General features: G+C 40.1%; 1 protein-coding gene across 1 annotated transcript in view; it reads left to right on the top strand.

The window, feature by feature from the left end:
* The first annotated feature begins 12,038 nt into the window (after nt 1-12,038).
* LOC139743112 (semaphorin-5B-like) overlaps nt 12,039-24,305 on the top strand; it is a 73,688-nt gene continuing 61,421 nt past the window's right edge. Inside the window, exons 1-4 of the mRNA XM_071653617.1 lie at nt 12,039-12,176; nt 12,368-12,583; nt 13,271-13,277; nt 23,874-23,956. Coding sequence (XP_071509718.1) covers nt 12,039-12,176; nt 12,368-12,583; nt 13,271-13,277; nt 23,874-23,956 — 444 coding nt within the window. The remainder of the gene's footprint in view (nt 12,177-12,367; nt 12,584-13,270; nt 13,278-23,873; nt 23,957-24,305) is intronic.

Genomic DNA, 24,305 nt, shown 5'->3' with positions numbered 1-24,305 from the left:
GAAGTAGTAAAACGATAGAAGAGGTGTTGGGTTTTTGCGTGTATGTTTGTCTCCTCTAGCCTTGTTGACATCTGCTTACCCTGAAGAGATGACAGAAATTCCCCTTTATTGGTTTTCACTCTCCTTCTGAATTGGAGTGGAACGAATTTATGAGAAGGAGTTTGTTTTTCTGCTTTTTACAGTTCGATTTTCGAAAGTACTTGTGGCAGTTGCCGAGTAGTCGTAGTGTTCTCTTTTTTATTCCATTGATAGGAAGACAGAGTATTGTAATGCAGTCCCAATTTTTGTAAGTCTTTTGTACCCCCAGTGGGAGATGAAATGGACTCCTTCCAGCGTATACCCGGTAGATAATCCCATTAACCTGACAAGAAAGGGTTGTGCATGGAATGAGATTAAGTTGTATCGATCATGTCAAGGACCTTTAATTTTGTATTCTTATTGGGGTTTTTTGTGTGTGTGTGTGTGTGTGAGTGTTGCTGGCGAACTTTCCCCTAGCCCGTGCTAAGAAACGTTAACCTTAGTTGTACGGTCTTCAGGGAGCAATATCGCCATGTTTGCTCAAAGCTTTGAACCCCCGCTGATTGGCTGGGGCTTAGCCAGGATTAATCACTGGGTAATCCAACCCCCAGATCGAAGCATGCAATCCTGTTGTAGAAGTGCCGAACGGAATGGTCTTGCGACAGCCTGACATTACGCGGTGCAGTGTGTTGAGTATCGGTGTCAGAAGGGTTCGACTAGTGCACATGAGCTCATTCGGTAGTGATTGATGCGCGCTCTTGTTTCGTACAATTGAACATGTCATGATACGTCGTCTAGTTTGAAACAAGATTTTTTTTTCTTGTTGTTTTCAAAGTTCACTGACAGTAGAGAGCTCTACGGAAGCCATCCCAAAGCTCTTACCCAACAAAACTGTGCTTGCTTATTCTTTTTGTTTTAAAGCCCTTTGGATCCTCTGGTGGATGTATTCTAAGTATTTCTTTCTGAAAATCAATAGTGCAGTAACAAAGATTCTGCAACAAGATTTGACATGACTGATTATTGTTTTGCTCTTCCAAAAATTTGACCATCAATAATCAAAGAACCCTATCAGGCAGTTTAATGATATCAGTCTAGATACAAACAGAAGCAAGTAGGGAGTGGTAGGAGACATACATGTATCATGCGACAGCAGAAAAGCTCAGAGATGATGGAAAAAAGATGTCAGCCCACATCGTAAAGAAGATGAAAGCTAGTTATCTTCAAAATAGGGGGGGAAAAGAGAAGATGGCACCGAGAATGGTGTGTTAGGGGACATTCGTCTGTCGCCCTGACTGTTTATCATTCTTGGGAACTTATGTGTGAAGATTAAATGAGGGTAAAATGATCATGCGACAGCTTTGAGATGAGATGCCTAATTTAGCTCAGGCTTTGCAAGTCTGCCAACACAATGTATCCCTGTGTATGCTCTCCTTCCCCCCCCCCCCCCCCCCATCCTCTTCAAGCCCGCTGGATTCAGAGGGTGTTGTGTTGACTGTGGGTTCCTGTGAAGCTGCACGGATGCCCGCCCAAAGATAGATATGATTGATGCTTGTAGTGAGCCATAATGTCACGCTCTAACTCAACTCTCGTGTCGCGATGCAGGTAATCCGTCACTCAGAGGGCTCACGTGTGCCGTGCCGCAATCCGACCTCTTAAAGCAGAAGAAGAAGAATAAGAATAAGAAGCAGAATAAGTGTTCTGGTGTATGTTTGCATCCCATGCAATGCATTGCCTAACAATACAATACAATACAACTGAAATGGCTGTGTGGTTGATCAAAAGATATTGTGGATGTTCAGACTTGAAGATATCCTCAACTTGAGGTTGGCATTGCCATAATTATTAATCTATCAAAGCCGAGAAAATGAAGAGTGAATAGAGAGGTTGTTTCACATTCTCAACTACTTTTGTGCCAACGCATTCATTTTGCATGTGTGGGAGACTACTTAACATGCCATATATTTAGCGAGTCTAATTTTTAGCAAATTGAACTCCAGACAATTTTACCACATGGTTGAATTGGCTGTTGTGGAATACAGCAATGAATGGCAAAATTTTTCGCATGCATATTGTATTCCTCTCAGGATCCGAGTGGACATTTTGCGCATTGTTGAATTTGCAAATAGCACTGACTCGCGGAATTCACGAAAATAGAAACCCTTCGAAATATATGGCATATAGAGTAACTCTTATTCTGTGTGACATAATAAGACAGGTTTATGTTTACACTCATGTATTCATTCATTTGTTCATATCCCAGTCACCCGAAACTGGACCTCCCTGTGAGTTTTGTTGAAACAGCACAAATATAGCACCAAGTGATAGTATCGTGAATAATTAATACTCTCACCGAATGCTACATGCATGCACACAGTAATAAAAGTTACGATCATCTATCAAACAGGATGTGTAAAAACTATGTTGGCATATGCTGTGAAAAGGAGAGACAACTTGATATCATCAAAATTTAGTGGGATTAATTGATGTGTCAAATTAGTATCTCTTAATCGTATGCAACAATTATAGCTGTCATAGACTCAGAATATTGTTTATGGAACTTTAAAACTGTTGGAACGCTTTTAAAAGAATGCCTATGATTTAGTTTGTGTGTGTGTCTTTTTGGGGGGGATGAAGGGAGGAGGCTATGATCAATTAATACTTATATGATCATGACTAGTTAAACCTTCAATTCTAGGTTGCATGAGTGTAGAATCAAATTTGCTTTTTGTTTTTAAGGTTTGTTCTTTTCTCCTTTACCCCCACTTTGCCTTGAGGAGATTGAAGAGATAGTGTGACTGCCTTGCAATGACGTACAGGGTTTATTTTCGTCAATGTCATGAGTTGACTGAAATTCTTGTTTTCAATAGCACACCAAACTAATGCCTCCAGAAAGACAAATGTTATGTCATCTCAAAGATGGGAAATCAGCAACTTTGCCTCCTGAAGAGGTACGAAACTCCTATCTCTGTTTGTTCCCATGTTCTAGTGGAAAAAAAAATAGATAAATAAATAACCACGGACGGAATTGCCTGACAAATCCCCATTTGTGAAATATTCTCGTGAGTGTATATGGTACATACAATATAGTTATACAATGTGAAAAACATGCTGGTGTTATTTGTTGTATGATACACATACTGTTGTAGGTGTGTTGCCATGTCAGAATTGAGCTACGTGTAGCAGACAGCAAGCTCATATGTGTTGTACATGTACTACATTTGTAGTACATGTGTATGACAATCAGGAAGAGCTCCAAAGGGTATAACCCCAATTATCTAAAATGTGCCGCAAGGTCTGTCGTCACCCGCAATAATGCATTGACATTGACGCGCAGCCTCGTATCTCACTGTCAGCCGGTATGCTAGTTGAAAGAGAACAAGAATGGATGTTGTCTTTCTTCTATGAAGGCACATGACAGGGAGACTCTTATTAGTCTGGCAGCAATTACAAGAACCCCGAAAGGCACGTATCAACCAGCACGCACATGTTAAGACCGCAGAGGAAATACCAGAAGTCTATTTCTGATATGGATGTGACCAATCTCCCAAATATATATCTTGCACTTGTGATGCGAGTGGTGCCAGTTTGCTGATACTATCAGTGCTTCCAGCGAATGGGTTGCCTTTATCTTTGCAGCAGCATTGAGACAATTATGCTTTCTCCTTTACGCAAAGGGATGTGGTCTAAATTCACAGGGCCGAGCACGACAAGAAAACGAGAAGAACTGATTTCGGCCAGACGAAGATCCCAAGGAGATGCTCCTCACCCTCTCAAGGAATCCTTAAAGTACCCCCCCCCCCCCATGACACAGTAGGTGTGGAACCCAGAGGGACTTGCCCTCCAAAAACCACAACCCCCTCACTCCCACACCCCCTCCCTACCCCCACACCCCCTCCCCACCCCTACACCCCCTCCAGGGGGTGCAATGCCCGGTTGGACTCGGGGGAAACTTTGGTGGCCATCAAGAGGAAGATGCCTCTCCCAAGTGTTCAGAGCTCCCAGAACTGAAACTCAATTCCCTTCAGAAACTAAAACTGGCTATCCTCATACCGCTAGCTTCCTTACCGAGTGACTCGGCACTAATTTTCATCTCTTTAAGACAGAAGGATTGCTGTCTTTTAATGAATCTTTTTTAAAAATCCCTCTTTAGTTAATAATTCTTCATTTTTCCAGAGGTTTTACATGATGATGAATCACTTCCTGTAAAATGATTATAACTCGCTATCTTCGGAAGAGATGAAAGTGACAAAAGTGAAGGAAACGTTGATGAAAGTCAATGGATATTCATATTGTAAAAAGTCAAGAACGAAGTATAAACCTAAGAGTAAAAAAACAAAAAGCACACACACACACACACACAAAGGTTTGGGTTTTCACGTTCAACCGTGAGTCACACAACTTGAAAGGTGGATGTGCTACTGTTGGTCGGTCCAAGGTGGCAAAAATAATTAATGCCGGACCCGCATCAGTAGGTGATCAGGATGGATGTCATAATAGCACTTCCCACTGCTGTGATGATTTAAAAGCTAAGGAGCGAGAGAGAGAGAGGGATAGAGATAGAAAAAGGGCTGTGGATGGCAGCCAAGGGTTTAGATATTTCATTCTCACTACATTGCCTTTCTGGATGAAGAACTTAGCTAAGGTTTTTTTCCAGGGATCAGCAGAACCAAACATCATGGGGTAATCCTTGGGAAGGATGTCGTGAAAAAATGTGGACGAAAGCGAGAGTGCAAGCTCCTTTTTGTTCTTTCTGCCAGTAAAGGGGAATCATTACTTTGATGAAATTATACGGCAGGGAGGAATGCGTCAAATGAAATGTTATGGGAGAGGGAGATATATCTGGAGACTCTCCCTGCGCTGAGCGGACGCATTCAATGTCGGTACTTTCCAGCGATACGTCACTGCGCTATGTTGACGTGAATCTCGTCTCCTGCAGCGAAAGAAATTGAATTAACTCACTGCCCGCAATAAATATCAAACTTATTTCTTTTTTTTTATCACTCGTATTCCTCTATTACACTTTGAAGCATGGACAATTTATTTCTTATTCTTCCTCACTTAGGCATATTTGTCACACAAAGTGTATCCAACAACAAAGGAAGTAGCAGTTATGGCTACATAAAGTAATTCATTCTGAGTGAACAAGATGCAAAATAGGGACTTACGAATTACACCATTTTTTTGTGTAATTGTGTTACACGTGTAATGTTTCTTCAAAATGATGAATAGCAACATTTTTTTATAAAGAGGAAATGATCTAAACTACAGTTACAGCTTGAAAGAGGGAATGGATAATCAGTTTAATTTTCAGGGCGCCGAGGGGACGCCGAGTTTGGAGAAATATCACCAGCGATTGGGTTTCAGGCTTTACTTCATTACCCAGTAAAGTAGGTAATCTTAGCGTCATCAAATTTAGGGAATTTGGACAGACTCATCAATTTCAGGCCCCTCCGCAGTAGGGTAATATCAGAAGTTGAATTAGAGGCAAAAGATAGAGTGATGCTCTGCTGGAATCTCATTGCATGACTCCTTTTGAATGTCTCAATCAATTTGTTTCTTGATTTAGAATACAAGTAATTTGTCAGGAGTTTAAAAAAAGCAAACTCCGGACAGCTATGAGGTCATTGGGAGGAAAGCAATTGATGTTTGTCTTTAGGTTGTTCAACTTTGTCTACATTTTGTACAACTGTAATGATGTAGTCTTGACTTTTTGATAATACTATCAAGTCTACAATGAAATCATCATTTAGAAACACTGAAGATGTTTCGCCAAACTCATGTATATGTGGATTCAGGAAAAACAGAAAGATTGGGGAAATGCTTTGTGAGAGTTTTGATGAAAATTTGATAACTCATGCCATGCCATTCCATAAAAAAGTGCACATTCCCTTGACCTGATACCTGGATATGTTAAGGCAAATATTCTTCTCCATGCCTTGTGCAGAACCTAGATAAAGGTTCTTTTTGTATTCTTGAAAAGAGCATTAAAATGATGTAAGCAGACAATAATTAAGTTATGAGAGATAAACATTTTGAGACCTACATACAGCCATGAAGAGCAGGAATATCCTGAGTTGATAGTGTAACTTCACTACCGTGGATGAAAGGGCTGTGTTGGACGTACTATTTTAATGAGTTTATACAACAATGGAGGATATTATATCAAAGAACGATTGCCTTCCAAATGAAAACGAGTAGATCTAGGAATCGTAGGATGACCGAGGCAAGCAAGGGTTAGAGGTCGAGAGACCAAGGTCGCTACATCAATCAGCTGCTTTCAACTCCTCTGGAGTCCTTAGAAGGATCCTAATACCTGCAGATCTCCCCCACCCCCAACAATCCATGTGCATCGTACCCAAGTGAGTGCATTGTTCATGAGTAATTTGCTTGATCGTATTACCTATAATTGTCAAATTTTTCCTAGCTCTCAAACTTCCCTCCTCCTAGCCCAAGAAAGAAATGATGGCAGCTCTTGTAATCTTAAATACCCCAGAACGACTCGTATGTGTTTGCATCTAAATTCAGTCAGACATCTGAGAGGACTGGAGTACTGCTTTGAGGCCAGCTGTTTCTCATCTTTTTAATGTCGATATACTTGGGAAGATCATTGTTCTTATCATCCAAAAGAGCTGTTTTATATGTAAGACTATGAACTGCTAGAAATAGAGCAAAATTTGTAACACACTGATTTCTCTCCTTGTATTGTAAAGGCGATGATCACTGATCGGCAAAAGCCTGTGACACCAACCAGTGTCTGTGTTTCACACGAAGTAAAAAACTGTTCAGTGTATACATGAGTTGTGGCCATTGTGCCACATACAGACACATCTGCGCTGTTTTGTTGTAAAGCGGCTGCAAAATTCCTCGGATTGCCGAGCCGACTGGCCATTATTCTAGTGACCAGAATTCCCTTAGATTGGCTTGTTGTTGAATGGATGATATTTGGCATTTTAGCTTGTGGTAAATCTGTATTTGAAGAGCGTATGGCTTGATATAAATGTGTTGGTTGTGTGTGCATGTCCTCAGCTTACTTTTTTTCACTGTTTCTCCTCCCCCCTTTTAGCACTTTCCTTCAAAAACGTTTTTGAAAAACCAATGTTTGGAGATCTTTGCCTTGAAAAAAAACCCCACAAACTATTGCTTTGTAGGGGGAGAATTTATTCAAAATTATTGAGGTATGCTCATTTTTATGATTTTTACAAATCATTTCTAGGTGTCAAGAGTTCATCTCTTTTTTCCTAGCTCCATATTCTCATGGGACAGAGACTTGTTTTCATAGAGTGATTGCCAATTATATTTTCCTCTTCTTCTTCTTCCTTTCAAAGAATTCAGCTAGTTTCCCTCAATCTCCTTTTTTTCCCTTTTATTGTTTGCCTTTTCAGTGTTTTCATCCGAGAGAGTCAATATACAATTCATATTACTTAGTGTGCACACAATTGTCACTTGAATGACGACAAAAAAGAAAGGGAAGGAAGAAAAGAAAAAAGAGCCTGGCCCATTCTATGTCGAACACATTTTTTGGCTGATTGACAGGGAGAGTTCCAGAGATCAAGAGCACTGGAGAAAAAAGGAGGGAGACTTTTCTTCCTGCATTGGCTGAAAGAAAGTGCAGTGATATTGCCATCATATTTCTCCCCTCCTTCCCCCCCCCCCCCTCACACACACTCCATGTTGGGTAGTTTTCTGGTAATATTTTCATAAAGCCGGCACTGAACTTGAGATATGACCCCTGCCCGTGTGGAGACATTGTGAATCATTCATTCCTGTATTAAGAAAACATTCTTCCAGGGCGAGACTTAGGCACCTGCATGAGAGATTTTAATTTTTTTCCAACCTTCTTCTGCACGACAGTAAGTAGTGCTATAAAAGTGATTATTTTTGCACAAGTAATTTTTCACCCTCTGCCGGGTGTAACGAATTTCGCATGTTTTTGATTCCATGTAATTAAAACATTAGAAAGTGTGACATATCACATGCAAAAATATTTGTGTGCCTTTATCTTAACACTAGTTTCTGGTCATGGGAAATGCACAAAAATTTCCACACCTTGAAAATATCCACTTTTACGGTAATTCTATTTTTTTTCTTGTTCATCATCTCAAAATATTGGTAGGAGTAGGTTGCTTTTGAAGATGTAGTATACAGTCGTTACAACGTTCAGATCTACTGCAGACGGTTTCTAAAATACTTTAATATCCAAATCTGTGAAGTTATCTCAGCAACTCCATATTCTGTCAAAACAAAGCTTGTTTGAAGTCATGCGTCTACAAGTGATTGATACTGGTAGGGTGTACATTGGTTACAACATTCAGATCTACTGCAGATTGTTTGTAAAGTACTTTGATATCCAAATCTGTAACGGTATCTCAACATATCCCATATTCTGTCGTAACAAAAGTATGTTTGAAGTCATGCATATGTACAAGTGATTGATACCGGTAGGGCACACTTACTGACATATTCCTGCAGACATAAAAAAGACGTCTTTAACCCGTTTAGGACGAGCACCGAGTATACTCAGGCAAGGGTGTATGGGAAACGGGTGTTGTAGCAAAATTGGCCCGTCCTCAACGGTTTAATGCACCTTCTGCAGATAGCTGCAGCTCTGGTGAGCATCAGGGATGCATTCAGCACGTTTCCTGTCAAAGTGTCAAGTTCATCCCTGATCAAAATTGGTTGGAGTAATAAACAGAGCTTTTATTGCGAGATGCGTGAAGGGATTGATGTCTCCAGCCAAATCAGCAATCTCAGAAAAGCCATTGATGTCTCGTGAGAGATGTAAAAATCCCAGAGGCTTGTTTCAGGGAGCAGATTTTTTAGAGTAGATTTATGGCACGACACTTCACTCTCACTGGCTCAAGCTCATGGCATGTGATTTGAGAGCCACGGCCTTTATATCTCTGGGAGTTTACTGGATGTAGCTGCATAAAGGAAAGATTTTAAAGTTACCTTACTCTGGAAGAATTGGTTCATGTCAAATTGTACTTTTTATTCCAGGCTGGCCCACCAGCTCATGACATGTTCCCAAGACAGACTAACTTTGTGCGAGCAGATCAAATCTTCACAGAATGTCATAGCACTTGGCATTGAAGTTGCACTTTAACCAATATCTTTGGTTTCAAACGTTGCAAAACTTGCACTTTGAATTGGGAAGGTTCTCTCGAAAATGTTATTTTCACTGAGACTCTGATCACTTTGCAGTGTTCACACAAAGTATGAAACAATCCTTTTTATGAGAGTAGTCAGAGTGTAGGGAAGCACATTTTCCAGATTCCCCATCCCTCCATGTAAAACCTCAGAGAATGTATACATTAGCTGTTTTATTATCAACACGTGACGTGTTGAAGCAATAACTTCTTGCGACAAGGGGAAGTGATGCGCAGCAGACCCGAAAAACTGAGTCGAAATTTATTACCATTCCAGAGATGTTCCATTTGTGTGTTTGTGTGTGATAACTTGAAGGGATGTCAAACTACATCTCTTGGATGCCTGTGGTGGGAAGGGGAAAAAAAACCCCAAACATGCGCATTCCCGTAAGCCTGTCTTACTTAATTCATGGGGCTGACATTTTAATCTCGACACCCTGAATTGAAGAGGGTGGGGGTCATCTTTCATGGAAGCCATTGATCACCATATATGGTTCACCGAGAAATGGAACATTTTCCAGAATAGGAAAGACTGATTCTTGTTCTTGCTCGAATGCCCAGAGAGCTCGTAAACATTGACATTAGCTTTTTTTTTTTCAAAGAACAAGAGTTTTCTGCTCCACAGAAAAGATCAGTGTTCCACTTGCAGTTAAACCGAAGGAAAGTAATCATGACTGAAATTCCTCATATTTTCCATTCATTCATTTGGTGGCAGATTTTTTTTTTAACAATTAAGAAGTTATGACAAATTAGTAGTTGATATACATTGTAGTTGTACATTAAACCTACCACTGTCAAGTGGAATCAGTTGAAAGGTGTATTGAATGGACAGTTTTTCATGAGTTCCATTTCAGAAAGCTCTAGTTAGGGGTGATTAGAACAGTCTTTTGATGTAAAGCCACTTTGCTATTTGTTTGTTTGATGATTTTATGTTCGATACCATGCCAACATCAATCATTACAATTATTATCATGGTATGGTCACTGTAATGAAATCCAGGGATCCTTTCAAGCAAATTAAGACCAAGTTGACCAAAGCTAATGTCCACTCATTCACAATAGTTTCATCACACCTGCCATGAGGTAGTAAAGATTTCAGGTGGTCAGTTAAAGACCAGTGGCTTTGGCCAGCTGCTTGGACTGTTTGAAATATTACACCGCAGCTTCAAGAAGAAGTGCATGAGATTCCTCCTTCCTTCACTGGAAGAAAACAACAAAAATGACTCATTATTCCAGGATATTTAAGTAGACATTTGCCCTTTTAATAAGTACAGGGAACGATGCCTTGTATATTGTAGATATGTTTCTTTATGCTTTCATAATTGGGATCAGATTCAGTGATTTGACTTTTAAAATAAACTCATATTTTATTTGATGTGACTGGACTTTTATAGCCTGTTTGTCATAGAATGTGAAATATCAAGAATTTCAAAAGAGAAAAATGTCATTAAAGTTTTTGATGATAAAAATGATGCTTACTGGTCACAAATCTATCAGATCTATGAGATAAGATAAAGAGCAATAACAGTGGTGTAAAGTTGGTCTCAAGAACAAGCTCTAGTAGTTATGCAACCCAAACTTTCTTTCTTTCAATCTCTTTTACTCTCACTCTCAATCACTGTCTTCAAGTTTGCTTCATATTCTCCCTCAGTCTCTTCCTCTATCTATCTATCTATCTATCTATTTCTTCTTCTTCTTCTTTTTGCAGGGGTTACCAAGTATTATGCTGAGAAGGTGAAAGCTTCTCATAAAATATGTGCAGATTTGTACCTCATCTTCTAGTTGCATTTCTAAAATCTTCACCCTTCATCCTTTTTTTTCCCCGTAAGGCCAGCATCTGCGTTATTTGTGGAGGGTCTTTCAAGAAGCTGATGGGCTGAGTTGTGTAGATTGCCTTTTAGTTGCCATGGCAACTGATGAGCCGCCATCACAGAAAGCACAATAAGATATGTGTACATTAGAGGATGACGCTCAGAAGATTGTCATCAAGTTACCAACAGACATTTGATACCTTTTATGGGATTACTGTAATGGTGGAACATAAGTTACATTGAAAGCATAAATCTCCTTCCCCCCCCCCCCCATCGTTTTCCTCTACCTTTCTCTTACTGTACTTACATCAAAGCTGTAATGGTAGCCGTTTCCTAGGTAGCATTTTGTGGAGGGAAATGTACGTGGTGGCTTGCATTAACAACGTCTCTTTCTCTATTCACATTAAGTATTTCATGTGATCCTCTTGATTTATAGGTGTTCTTTTCATTCTTGCTCAATTTAGCTTACTTTTTGGGGGTAATTCAATGAGATAGTGGCTTGAAATACAGCCATTCTAAATTGACTGATGTGTTTGTGCAACTGGTTTTAGCCTGTTGCCGTAGTATGAGATGCGATTCACTGTATATTGATCGCAAGTTCATTGTAGCCTCATGTAGGGATGTGATGTTGATGTTTTATACCGAATGGAAACAATAATGCATTCATAGATTAATTGATGATCATAGTGTGGCTTCATGCCAGAATTAGATAGTATTGTTAAGAGATGAGTGAATGGTGCTGTGAGCATGAAAAGGAAGATTTTTTTTTTTGCAAGACCTGTTGTCAACAAACAAGTTTTTGAGTGCATTAGATTTTTTATATTGAAGATATAATACATTAATGTTTTTGTGATAATCAAGGTTTCTTATGTGACTGATATTCAAGTTACATGAAACAATGCCAGTTATTCCTGAGAGTTTCAACTTCATATTCAAATGTTTTAACTTTTGGAAGAATACTTTGGACTAGCAAGCAGTGTATGGGTCCAAAACTTTGGAAGAGTAATGAGCATTAGGCAGTCGTGAATCATCAGTTTATCGCTTGGCATCGTCGCGTACTGGCGATGAGTGATGCGATGACTGACAACACAGCAGAAACACAGAATTCTGTCGACATTAAACTCGCCGTCCTGTCGACTCACGTCTTACAAAATCTCTCATCGGTCATTGCTCCCCGCTCACATCTACATGTAGCTGCCAAGGTACATTATTATTTTCATGACAGGAACACACAAATACAACAGCAGCAGCACAGAGGACAGGGCACTCTTGATCTGATCTAGCTGCGTCCGTCGGTCGTCCCCGTTGTCGTTGTTGTAGATGATGACAACGACGATGTACCAGCTCATTGCTTCATCACTTAATACCTCCATGTCCCTGTGGTTCTCCACAGGGTAAAGCCTGTGGCAGATTACCGAGATTTCTGTATCAAAATCGGCGAAAGCTGTTTGCCCAGACGCGGGCGTGCGTATCCTGCGGGCTGGCACGAGGGGGCCAGCCAATGTTTTGCATCGCCACGGCAACAAGGAAAGACGGTGGGGTGGATCGGGACGGGCAGGGCTCTCCTGACAGCTTGCCAGGGTTGTCGCCCTTCCACGTTGCAATCTTTGTAGCAGTCTGATATCTCTGCAATGTTTCTTTTTACTGGTTCTTACAATGCACTTTACATGGCTTCATCTCTGAGACCATGCATTACAGTCTCTGCATTCAGGCTTCAATGTCTGCTGGCATTGTTAATCCAATTGATTTAAAGGAGACCTCCAGATAATTTTCAGATTTTTTCATTTGAACAACTATAAATTAGTTATACTGAGGACAGAGTTTCAGAATTTGTGATAATTGGGACGAAGATTATGAATATTTTCCAAATTTAGAACAAATTGCAATGAACAAGGATGATGACATGGCAGAGTCACCATAAGAATGCAGGAGTTGGGGACTCAAGGAAGCAGAACAAAAGAGAAGGCATGCATAGTTTATACACTTGTGAACTCGCAAGCAAGCGGTATTGTAATGGAATTACACTGAGCACTACATTTCTGAAATATGTGAACCTCCTATGTCATCATCCTTGTTCAGTGTAATTTGTGTAAGGTTTTTCAAAATATTGTTTCTCTGCTCGAGAACAGCAATAAATTCCATAACTCTATACATGGAGTTGTCTATTTATGTACTACGTGATGTGAAATTATGAAAATCGTCTGGAATGTCCCTTTAATGTTCTTCCATTCCCTGTCCACGTGTGTCCTGTGTGTCTGTTCATATCTTGCCTCCTCTTGTTTCTTCTCCATTTCAGCACATTGGTAACTGTCTATTCCTCAATCCTGTCATTCCAGTCTATCCCTCTACATCTGTCTCCCCTATTTCCTCTTCTTCTCTCTCTCATCTATATATCTTTCTCTCTTTCTTTCCTTGTCTCTTCTCTATCCCCATTCTTTTCTAGGCCCTTTTACATACATCTAGAAATAATTTATGGAAATTGATGCAAAACTGGTAATTTTTGTGTGTGAATGGGCCTTCTAACTTGACCACTGCTGAATGGCTACGCCTTTCACTGAAATAGTATGAGGAGGGGGATTGTTTTCCTTCATTCCTTTACACATTCCTAGTGCCATTACTCTATGTATCTGTCCCTTCTATTTCTTTTTCATCCATATCTTTTATCCCATCATTTGTTGTTGTTTATTCTTTTCATTCCCATTTCATTCTCTTTCTATTTCTCTCTCCTTCTCCCCCCCCCCCCCCCCCCCATCTCTCTCTCTTTCTACACCCATCCGCTTTTCTTTAATAGTCATCCATCAACCGGTTACTCTCTGTTCTAAGCATCTGAGTTCCTGTCTGCCATTGACAAGGGTGATGATGTAGTGGCTTTTGCCTCTCCCCTGCTGTGTACATGTTTTTCTATTCACTGATAACATTGCCATCCCTCTGCAAAGGAAATGCCGTCTCCATGGCGAATTATATAGGCCTTCGTGTAAATACACCTACTGTAAATAAATCTCTTTTCTACGCAACCCAGGATCCATTATTTAAGAGTGCACAACGATTTTTCCTTCTCCATTTTTTCCTCTTTGTTTTTGCTGCCCTACCAGCAAAATGCAGCATAGCTCTGGTCTTTTTTCTGCACTAGATACATCTACTGTGAAAGACTAAACAATTTCATCAGTCAGAAAATATTGATCACTCGTTATTGATATCAAAGAAATCATGATTCAGAGCTTTTATAAAGATTGCATTTCTAATCACTCATAAACATGTGATGTCATCCTCAATACCACCGATTATTTAAGATGCACCTTCCTTTGATGTATGTGAAACATATTATCAGGAATTGTATGGAAGAAAGTTGTGTTCACAGTGGCCAGTGTAGAAACTCGGCAGCCTCGCAGATCGTGTCATGATACTGTTATTCGATATATTTAGTGACATCTCCTTTCAGTAAAATGCATATATTTTATCCCATTACTTCTGAATGGTCAGTAGTTAATAGAATGCACTTTCCAACCCCATCCAAATTCAATTACGATTCCTCGCAGGTGCAATTGACCCGAATTCCATTATTGAGGAGCGGTATGCCGTTCAAAGAGGGCATCTATTTACCCGTACAAAAGCTGTAATCAGTCGTCCAGTAATTACTGGCTTGTTAGTGGTCACTGCAGTAGCTGGCCACAACGGTGGAAGCTACAGCGGCGGCGGCGAAGCATTTTGGCTAATTACGGACTCGAAAAAAATGGCCGGCACGCTTGCGCCGCTTTTGCCTTCCTCTCCATTTTGGGGCAAATTGTTGGAATTTGATGATTAAAAAAGCATGAATGAAATGGAAATAGAAAAGTATACCAGCAATACTGGTATGTTTTTGGTCTTATGCTTTGGGGAAGAGATTAATGGACAGACAGTGATGAGATGCAGTTTATTTTGGGTATACAACTTCATTAAGTCTTACTGCTTGAACTCTCCTGCACTCTTACAATTGGTCCGTTAGCAATGCGTCCTCATGTGAATACGGTACTTTACAAACTTCTGATATATCTGTTTCAGTGAGTGAGTCAGATGGTTCTCTCCCTCCCTCTCTCTAGCTTTCTTTCTTTCTCTCCCTTTCTGCCTCTTTCTCTCTCACATATGCATTTATGCATATTCCTCTTTCATTTTCAATTATATGAGCTGTAACATATAATCTGTGTTGATTTGCCAGTATAGATTTTAAAGAACAACCTAGTGCTAAGTGTGATTTAGATGTGATGTATCAGCCTATATCAATGTTTTATTGCAAAATGGGTTAAGTGCTATTTCTAAACATCTTAAAGTGAGTCCATCATCAGATATAGCAAATTATAGGGTCTAACCTTTCCAGTCCTGCCTCATTTGTTGCATAGCAAGGAATATTCTCGAAATTATATTTGAAAATATCCCATTTTAAAAATTATTTTCCATGTTTTTTAGCTGCTTTAATCGCAAATATCTCAAGTTCACAAGAATGGAGTTCAATCGTTGTGTAGTCAAACTTTTCATATGTATATCTACCATCAGTTGTGACATTCTAGCCACTGCATGTCCTGCATTATCATGCAGTGAGTTTGTAGATAACCCACAGTCCCCCGTTCAGATGCAAGCCAGTTTATAGCAGAACTCAATAAAGAAACGACGAATAAAGAATCATCGTATAGCCGACAGACCGTTCAGACGCTAATCTTGACCGTTCTGGAAAACATCGTATAGATGTACAGTTTCTCAATGTGCATGCTGTTATGGTTATGAGTGACTGGTATAAGGTCACCCAGTTATACCGTCCTATGGTCGCTATTAGTTCAGATGCACAATAGACCTGATGGAATGCTGATTCATTATCGAGTTCTAGTTCGAAACGATGCTCTGACCGTCGTTTCGCTATACGTTGTTTTGTTTGTCAGTGTTCAGATGTATAAATTCATCATATAGCTATACCGTTCTAGGGTAAAATTTTTGCATCTGAACTCCCTGTATGTCCCAACATCCCACCCTACTTTGAAAGGTATAGGATGTTACATGGGAGTCCCAGGTGGCTTGCTGACCTGAAGAGATGCCCCATCATCCATCATGGACGTCCGCTCACATTGTCAGCCTGCTTGTAGTCATCTTGTTCTCCACTTTTCCTATCCAGTCATCATTTGATTAGGGGGGCGGGGAAGGAGGGTAAATACAGAGTATTGCAGCCGTAAGTAAGAGGCAGGATTGAATGCATTTCCGTTACAGCGTTTCAAGCATCTCTTTGGCTTGTCCTCAAGCACTGTCATCAAATTTTAAACCATGTTATAGAGACTGCGAGGAGCTATCCCCTTTCCCCTCATCCCATTAAAGTTTGAACTTGTCCAAAGGAAGCAAAATCATATCCATCAATCTTATGTCTATATTTTGTGCTACTAAATACATGGACCTTCACCAAAGAATATGTCCACAAAATGTGGAGAATAACCCATCTCCATGATTTTCATTGTTCCCCCTCTCTTGTTCTTAGATAGGTAGATAGGACAGATGGAGAGGAAGACTGTGTGTGTATTTGAGAGAGACCATGTGATGACTATACAAAACAATGCAGAATAAGGCAAATTTTGCTTATGCCTTCATTTAGGTGACAAATAACTCAAATCTTATGTTTTATCAGAAAGAAAAAAGGAGGAAGAATCATCATCATAAGTTGTGCCACTGACCAGCTGACCAGCCGCTGGTCTCTGGAGTTCACAAATTTCAGTAGGTTTGCAGCATTTCTGCTAATTTATGCAGGTCCTTCAAATATAATGAGGGCTAGGTATTTATAGTTACTGCCTTTAATATCAATCTTTCAGGACTAATTTCACACAGATTTTTGTCAAGGACCGAAACTCGTAAAAGTTTATCAGAAGCCACTGCAAGTGTGCTAGGGCTCTACAAGCCAACTTGCAATTCTTGGATATAAGTTGACAATAAGTGCATCTTGTAATTAGTTTAAAAGACAGAATAATATCAATGCTGACTGAAAACAGTACTTTGCTGTTGTTTGATTAAAAAATTCCGTAATCCATCAATAGGTAGCCTGACTACCAGGCTGAGTATCATTTTTCCACCACCTACTATAGGCATACGACAGACTTGCACTGAGACTAATTCTCTCTTTCTCATGCTATCATACACATGGAGTATATCTCTTCCGGTGGGATTAGTGCACTCTGGCCTTGGCCTGAACTGGTCTTTCTGTTCGTCATAACCCCTACACCCACATGTTTGTCATGGTTATGATATTAATCATACAAAGTGGATGTAGTTATTTGCCAGTGGCATGAAAAATTGATGATTAGACAAATACTTCATTTATGTTGTTGGTCTAAATTGCCTCGTATGCGGCTATACTGTATTCTAAATGTCTATACGAGTATTCATCAGTCTTTATGAAACCATCATCAGCAAAGCTTTGCTAGAAACTGGTTGATGGTAGCTACATTTAATGCAAACGCATCTTTATTTGTAAGACTGTGATTCAACTCCGCAATTCAAGATTGCCCTGAAATATCTGCTGGATGAATTTATGACTCCGGGTAAATACCTCACCCCTGGATGAAAATGGACACCCACAATGTCGGGAGATGGCCCATTATGATGGACAAATCAAATCAGTTAGATGACCAACTCCTTGAGGTGCAAGGTTAAAAGGGTGACTCTGCCGTGGATGATGACCAGACACTCTCTGTCCCCATCCCCTCCACAGTCACCCACCCAAAGTGACAGGTCAGATAAATTGGCTGATTGGATGGCAGGAAACTTCGGGCACTTAGTACCAGAGAATCGTTAGCTTGAGCTGATTGACCTCATCGGGTTATCTGGTCAACATTGGGGTATCACAAATTTACCCCCTCCCATCAGTCTAAACCCCCCCTTCCCTTCTCCTCCTGGTCAGCGTATCTCATCCTATGCGATCCACAGAAGTGACAAAAAATGAATTCTGGTGGCATCTAGCTGTGGACCCCCTGGTCACTGAAGTAATTTTAAGCCGTGAATCATTCTGGCGGGAGGGCCTTGGATAATTTCTGGGTGCTGACCATATCTTAAGATCTTTGTGTCAGCAAAAAGGGAAGGCAGGAGACCCACATTAGACTTGTCTTACTATCATGAAATAAAAAAGAATAATAATGTTCAGAGGATCTAAAGAGACAATGAAGATATAGCTAGGGATTTCCCTTTTAGCCCCCTGCGAGTTTCCAAAATTGACATTTTTTTTCCATACAGCCTTATAGCCATTGTCATTGCTTTATTCTACATCAGCTGGTTTAGAGGGACTTTCCATTCAGAAACTTAATCTCTTCTGGCCCATAATCTTTAGATGCCATTGACATTGCACAAGAATTCTATGCCAACCGGAAATTTCAGAGTTAAAGGTAGTACTGAGCAAACAGGAGAGAATAGAAGAATGTCACAATGAATACATTCTTCAACAATAGATGGAGAATACTTTTGACTTCTGCAGATTATCAGAGCTATTGTCCTCATTGCGCATGTATCTTGTCCGCTGTTCCAACTCCTGATATGAGTGAAAGTCTGTCCATGAAAGACTAACTCTTTGATTCACCTGTAGCTTGCACTTTGTCCAGTGGCAGGACGATGTCCAGCAAAGTTGCAACAGTTTAACTGGGAGGCCTAAAGACTACAGCATTCCCCAAGGCTTGTCTTATTACATCCAGAATTGGTCATTATGAAAACCATCAGATTTTGGTTCTCTGTTCTCTGTTTTTTCCTCATGAGTTTTATGGACCACCCTTTGGCCGAGGTAAAGTGCCTGTCACTACACATCAGCCAAATAACTAAAGATATTTTGTCAACTCTTTGGAATTGCTTATTCAAAGACTGAAAATTGCCCAGACTCTCTGGACAACAAAGCAATGTCCAGTTGAGTGGACTTGCATCATTTTTGTCCACCAATCATTTTTTTTTTGTAAAGTATATTCAATAGGCACCTACACCTCAACACAGTTGGTATGCCAAGTATTGGGGGCAGTATCTATCATGATATTGCATATTACATCAAATTAAAAGAAGAAAGAAAAAGAAAGCCAACGAACTTACATGCCATCAGGCCTCACAAGAGATTGATACTGATTGTAGATTGGAGTCGATCTTTCTGCATGGCTGTCATTCACAATCAAGTTTTATGGGATCAATGGATTAACATGATTTAGCAATGAATATGACGAGGAAACCAAGCCTCTGGAAAATCAATTTTCAGAAATTATTTTTGTTTTCTTTTATGATTGGAGTGGGCATATTCAGTTTTCTCATTAAATAATTTCCCTCAAACAGCTACACTATATAAAGTTTACTTCAGTTTGAACAGAATTTTCTCCTGAATGTGCAAACATTTCCTGAGGCAGCATTGACTGCAAAGGGTGGAGCTATACACCAGGCACGCTTACCAGCGGCCGGCCGCTCCATGCTAGAATTTCTCCGGCCCAAGGTCAGTGGTGCATCCGGTCAAGAAAGGTGTGCAAATATTGCTTCTGGCCTCTGTTATCCCACATTTGGAGTACCTCATACAGTCTGAACAAACAGAGGTAAATGCCCTCTCTCACCAGAGTTAACACCCTTGGGTTTTGCCAGAATTTGTTTTACACAGCCGCAATAGAAGGTGCCAGAGTTTTTCTTCCTGTATATTGATATCTATTTTTTTCCCCTACCATTAGTCTCTCTCTCTCTCTCTTTCTCTCAAGTGCAGACATGCAGAGGCAGTTAGCAAACCCAAATCTTAGATTAGATGGATTGGAGAAGCTAGCAGGTCAAATACCAGTGTTTAGATGCCTTGAGATATGTGTGTTTAGTGAGGAAAACTTATAAAAATTGTGATGGAAAACAGACATTCCTTGACAACATTTCAAGACTGAGAAGGATTGGGCAGAGACCTCTTTCATCAATGGATGCATGGTGGGGGAGGGGAGGGGGCACGGAAAGCTCCAAAGGGTTTCTTTCTCCAAGCTGCTGACCACAGAAAATGCACCAGGGATTTTTTAACCTCTTTCTTCTTGACAAGTTCATCTAACAAGTTCATCTAGCAAGTGCTGCCTTATCAGAGAATTGTTCCTTTATCAGATGGATGGGCAGGTTAGATTTGCTGGAAAAAAAAGAAGAAAAGTCGACCAAGAAATTAGATGGTTCTGTTTAGAAGAGTGCAGTTATTGGTGTGGTGGGAGGAATACTCGCAAGGGACTGTTAACCACCCAACAACCCCAGCACCCGTCTCTGCCTAACCTTTTTGAGGACAGGACTTCAATTGATGATGGCTGCACAGGTTCTGTTCAGTGCAGATCTGCCGCCTTTGTAAACTGATGGTGACCCGTGACCTCAGAAGACCCCATCAACCTCCCTCTTCCTCCCCCCCCCCCCCCCCTCCCCCATAGATGGTCACTAGATTGATAGCTCAATTCAGTCAATTTTTACTGACTTTTCTGATTATGTTTTTGGAATATTTTCGAGGACAAAGGACAAAATGCGGCCACAAGATAGGGGCATGCACCTCCTTGGGGTCAAACAAGCGTTCCATGATGCAGTACAAAGACAATTTTGTTGACTCATAATACTGACTGAGTAAAATGATTTGACCCCTTAATACTGGAAGTTCAACGAAAGCCTGCAGCAATACAAATGACATTTTGACAAATCTTAGCTCGATAATTTGCTTCCTTTGATATGAAAAAATCATTTGTGAAAAGGTTTTCCTGATCAACTTTGTCATATTTCTCGTTCACAAAAACTTTAGCAGTAGCACACACACACACAAAAAGAGAAATGCAGCTTCTCTACTATCACAGTCTGCAAAATGCAACAAGGAAAGCCTGACGACATCTCTGTAATTTCAATTATAGGTGCATAAGCTGTCACTATAAACTGGAATTGCTTCAGGAAAAGTTCATTCTGGCAGTCCCTTTTATGTAATTGAGAATATTTTCAATGTACGAAAACTTCCGAGAGAACACTAGTGGCCACAAATCTTGATTTCTTGAAACTACACCTAATCTCTAGGGCGACCACAGCTCTGAAATGAGATCAATGTATCTCCCCCCCCCCACGTCTTTTCATTTTTCTTTGCTCTCATTCTTTTATATCAGGTTTTATTGATTACTGCGTGCCGTTTTCTGCAGTTACTAGAATGTACAAATCAAATTATCTTTGGAGTGCCATTGCTTTGTTACTTACAGAGAGGGGAACCTCACACTCAAACACGAAAAAAAAAGTAAGAAGAATGGTCCCCCTAGGACCGCAATCCACTCACAGAGATTTCACCATTGCATGAGAAGCCATATCAACTCCCCTGATAATACTCTGTATTCACCCAGTTGTGACAATCATCCTGTGATTAAAGGGATGGATGACTGACTCCTTGAAAAAGAAGAAAAAGAAAAGAGATGTAGTATGACTTGAAGAAAGAATTTTGTGTTTCCGTAGATTGAATTTAACATACTTATATCACCTATGAGCAGTGGCCGGAGGCAGCACGTTTTCTTCTTTGTCATTCTCTCGTGTAACTTTCCCTTTTTAAACCGACGATTGTCATCGAATACAAATAATTGTTGCGCAAATTGCGGTGCTGCGATCTGTCTATGTCGTGATTCTGTGCTTCAATAAGAATGTGTTTTTTTCCGGTTTGTCTCATGGTTTCAAAGGTGACATCCATCACTTCGTAAAACGATCATGTGTATGTGAATTGTACAAATCACTCTCAGGGGCAGGGAGGGAAAATTGAGACAATTTGCCTTAATTGCAGGCAAGCTATTTCAGTAAGTAAATGTCAGTAATGCTCAAAAATGTCACAGAGAGATGAAACAGCGTAGAGAACAATGGAAAATGCTTCAAAGCGAGATATTTTTGCGGCATGAAATTTTCCCAAACTGAAGCCGACAGCCTTTTTCGCAGCATGAAATTTTCATGAATACTCACTGGCATTCCATGCATACACTGTATAAGGTAGACAAGAACTTTTGCATGCATTTTAATTTCACAAATCTTGGCGCTCTCGCAAAATAATTAAAATGCATGTGAGCATTCCTTGTTTTACAGTACCAAAGATGACTACGAACATCAAAGACTTTGTCTCCATGTCATCAATTCGCTGGTCCTTCGCCCATTTTTTGAAAATAATAGAAGACATCCTGCCACTGGGAACGTCTCTACAAACAGATTGGTCTATCAATTTGTTTTTGTTTTTTCCTTTCTCTCCAACAAACTCTTGCCCATTATGTCATTCTTTGACAACCCCCCCCTCTACTACCATTTCTACACTTTTTGTCTGCCTTAGGGTTTATTTTGTCCACTTTCTATAACTAGATACTAGAACTTACTTGAAACACAGCTAAATGATTGAGTATTTGGGCTCCAGTTGGTACACACTTTACATGACTTGCTGGGAACCTCCTGTACGGGGTTAAGTCGCAGGATGTGGGGAAGGGGGAAAGGCATTGCGTCTCTAAGCTGTGGGCCATCCCGCACACCTTATCTGTTCCTGAGGCGTCTGCAATGCGATACGGCAAGGAAGGAAGGACTAAGAGCGAGGGAGAGAGAGAGAACGGATAGAAGAGAGGAAACGGATGTTTAGTGGAGGATCAAAGGATGAAGGAGCAGTGGAAGTCAACCGTACAACATGTCCAACGTGACTTACCTTTGGCTAAAAAGAAAAAACTTGCAATATGTTTTGCTTAGTTGGTGTTGTTGTGGCTTCTTTTTGATTCTTTGATGTTGTACTCTGAAGTTCATTCTTCCTTTTTGGGGATGATGCAAACACATTTTGCTTGGTAATGGGCTATTTATGGGTTAGCAAAGTCACTGTGTCATGCAGCCGGATTTCCACTTCTATCACTGTTTTCATACGTCTTGGACGTAGAGATCCGAGGCTCAATTGTCATGACAATACATAAGTGGGATATGAATTTATCGTTTTCTTCTTTTCTCTTGTTTTTCTTTTGTTTGTTGGTGAATCGTACTATTAATGTTTATGCCATATATTTAGCGAGTCAAAGTTTTTGCGAATCGAGACTTCCCAACAATTTTGAGAGTGGTGTAATTCGCGATCATTGCATATGTGTCGGGCCCAGAATCAATGTTTTCACCCGTTTTAAAATTCAGGAATAGTAACAGACTCGCAAATTTCATGAAAATAAAAATGCAAAGAAATATGTGGCATATACAGTAAATAATTGCTAATGGTTTTGTTTTTCATACATTTGCACATCTCGAAACATTGATGGAATTTCTAATGCAACCATTTGCATAGTGTTCATCGTGGATGAAATGTTTTGGTCACTCTGACCTGTGATTCTGGAAGATACACTGTATAATTGGCTCGCATCAAGCCTGGTAAGACAGTGTCGATCTGGACCCCTCACCCTTCCTCTCGTTACCGCCCCTCCTAGCACTCTCATCAAGTTACATCCTTTTATTGGTTAATTGACAGTTAAGCCCAGCTCAAACCAGTTGAATACGCAAACTTGGGGCAGAATGTGCCAACAATGATTTTTCTTTTTTTAAATCAAAGAAATCAAAATCACCACTTGGCTACATATGCAGCCACCACAAGGGCTTATCATGAGTATTCATTGCGGCGCAAGTGCCTTCATTTGATTTGGATTTGTGGCCAGACGACTTTAACCATTACAATGTCATCGATCTACCCCATGGTGAGATGAACAGCTTATTGGGCATTAGCTGCACGGTGGCTTGCACTTTCTCAGACATTCAGAAGTCGATTGCGTTCATGTCAATTTTTTTTTCATTCAGCAGACTGTAATCAGCTTTGTCAAGCAGGCTAAAATGTTGTGTATTTCTGTCCATGTGTGTGTGTTGTTTAATGATGTAGGATGAAGGAAATATAAAGTTTACATGTGTATACCTGGTTTATGTTCTGTTTATTATAGAAGGTATTAATGCATCTTTTCTTTGTTTTTTCTTTCTTTCTCTTTTACAGATCATCTATTCAAGAGTTGCCAGAGTTTGTAAGGTAAGATCTCTTTCTCTTGTAGTATTTTAAAAACATTTTTGAATCATTGATTGGAATGAGTGAATCACAATTTACTTGAACAAATTATGAGAAAAAGATAAAATACCCCAAACTCCTGTGTGGGGATTTGATCGATGCTGCAGTTGGCCCAAAGATTCCCCAGCTTCAAATTCTACATCAGAATTCATCAACCATCCTACTCATGAATGTAGAAGAGCAATCCCGAGTGATAGGTTCTCAATAGTTGCATTCACACGACGTTTCTAAATTTCTAGTTTAGCTTGAAGTTTTAAACTTCGTGATCAGCTCGTAGTTTAGTACCATGTAGATGCACTAAAAAGTTAGATAT

Source organism: Diadema antillarum, unplaced genomic scaffold, assembly GCF_040938485.1.
Source record: "Diadema antillarum isolate AM-2024a unplaced genomic scaffold, OU_Dant_1.0 seq00001050_RagTag, whole genome shotgun sequence".
Lineage (NCBI taxonomy): Eukaryota > Metazoa > Echinodermata > Echinoidea > Diadematoida > Diadematidae > Diadema > Diadema antillarum.
This window is presented reverse-complemented; position numbering and strand designations above follow the sequence as displayed.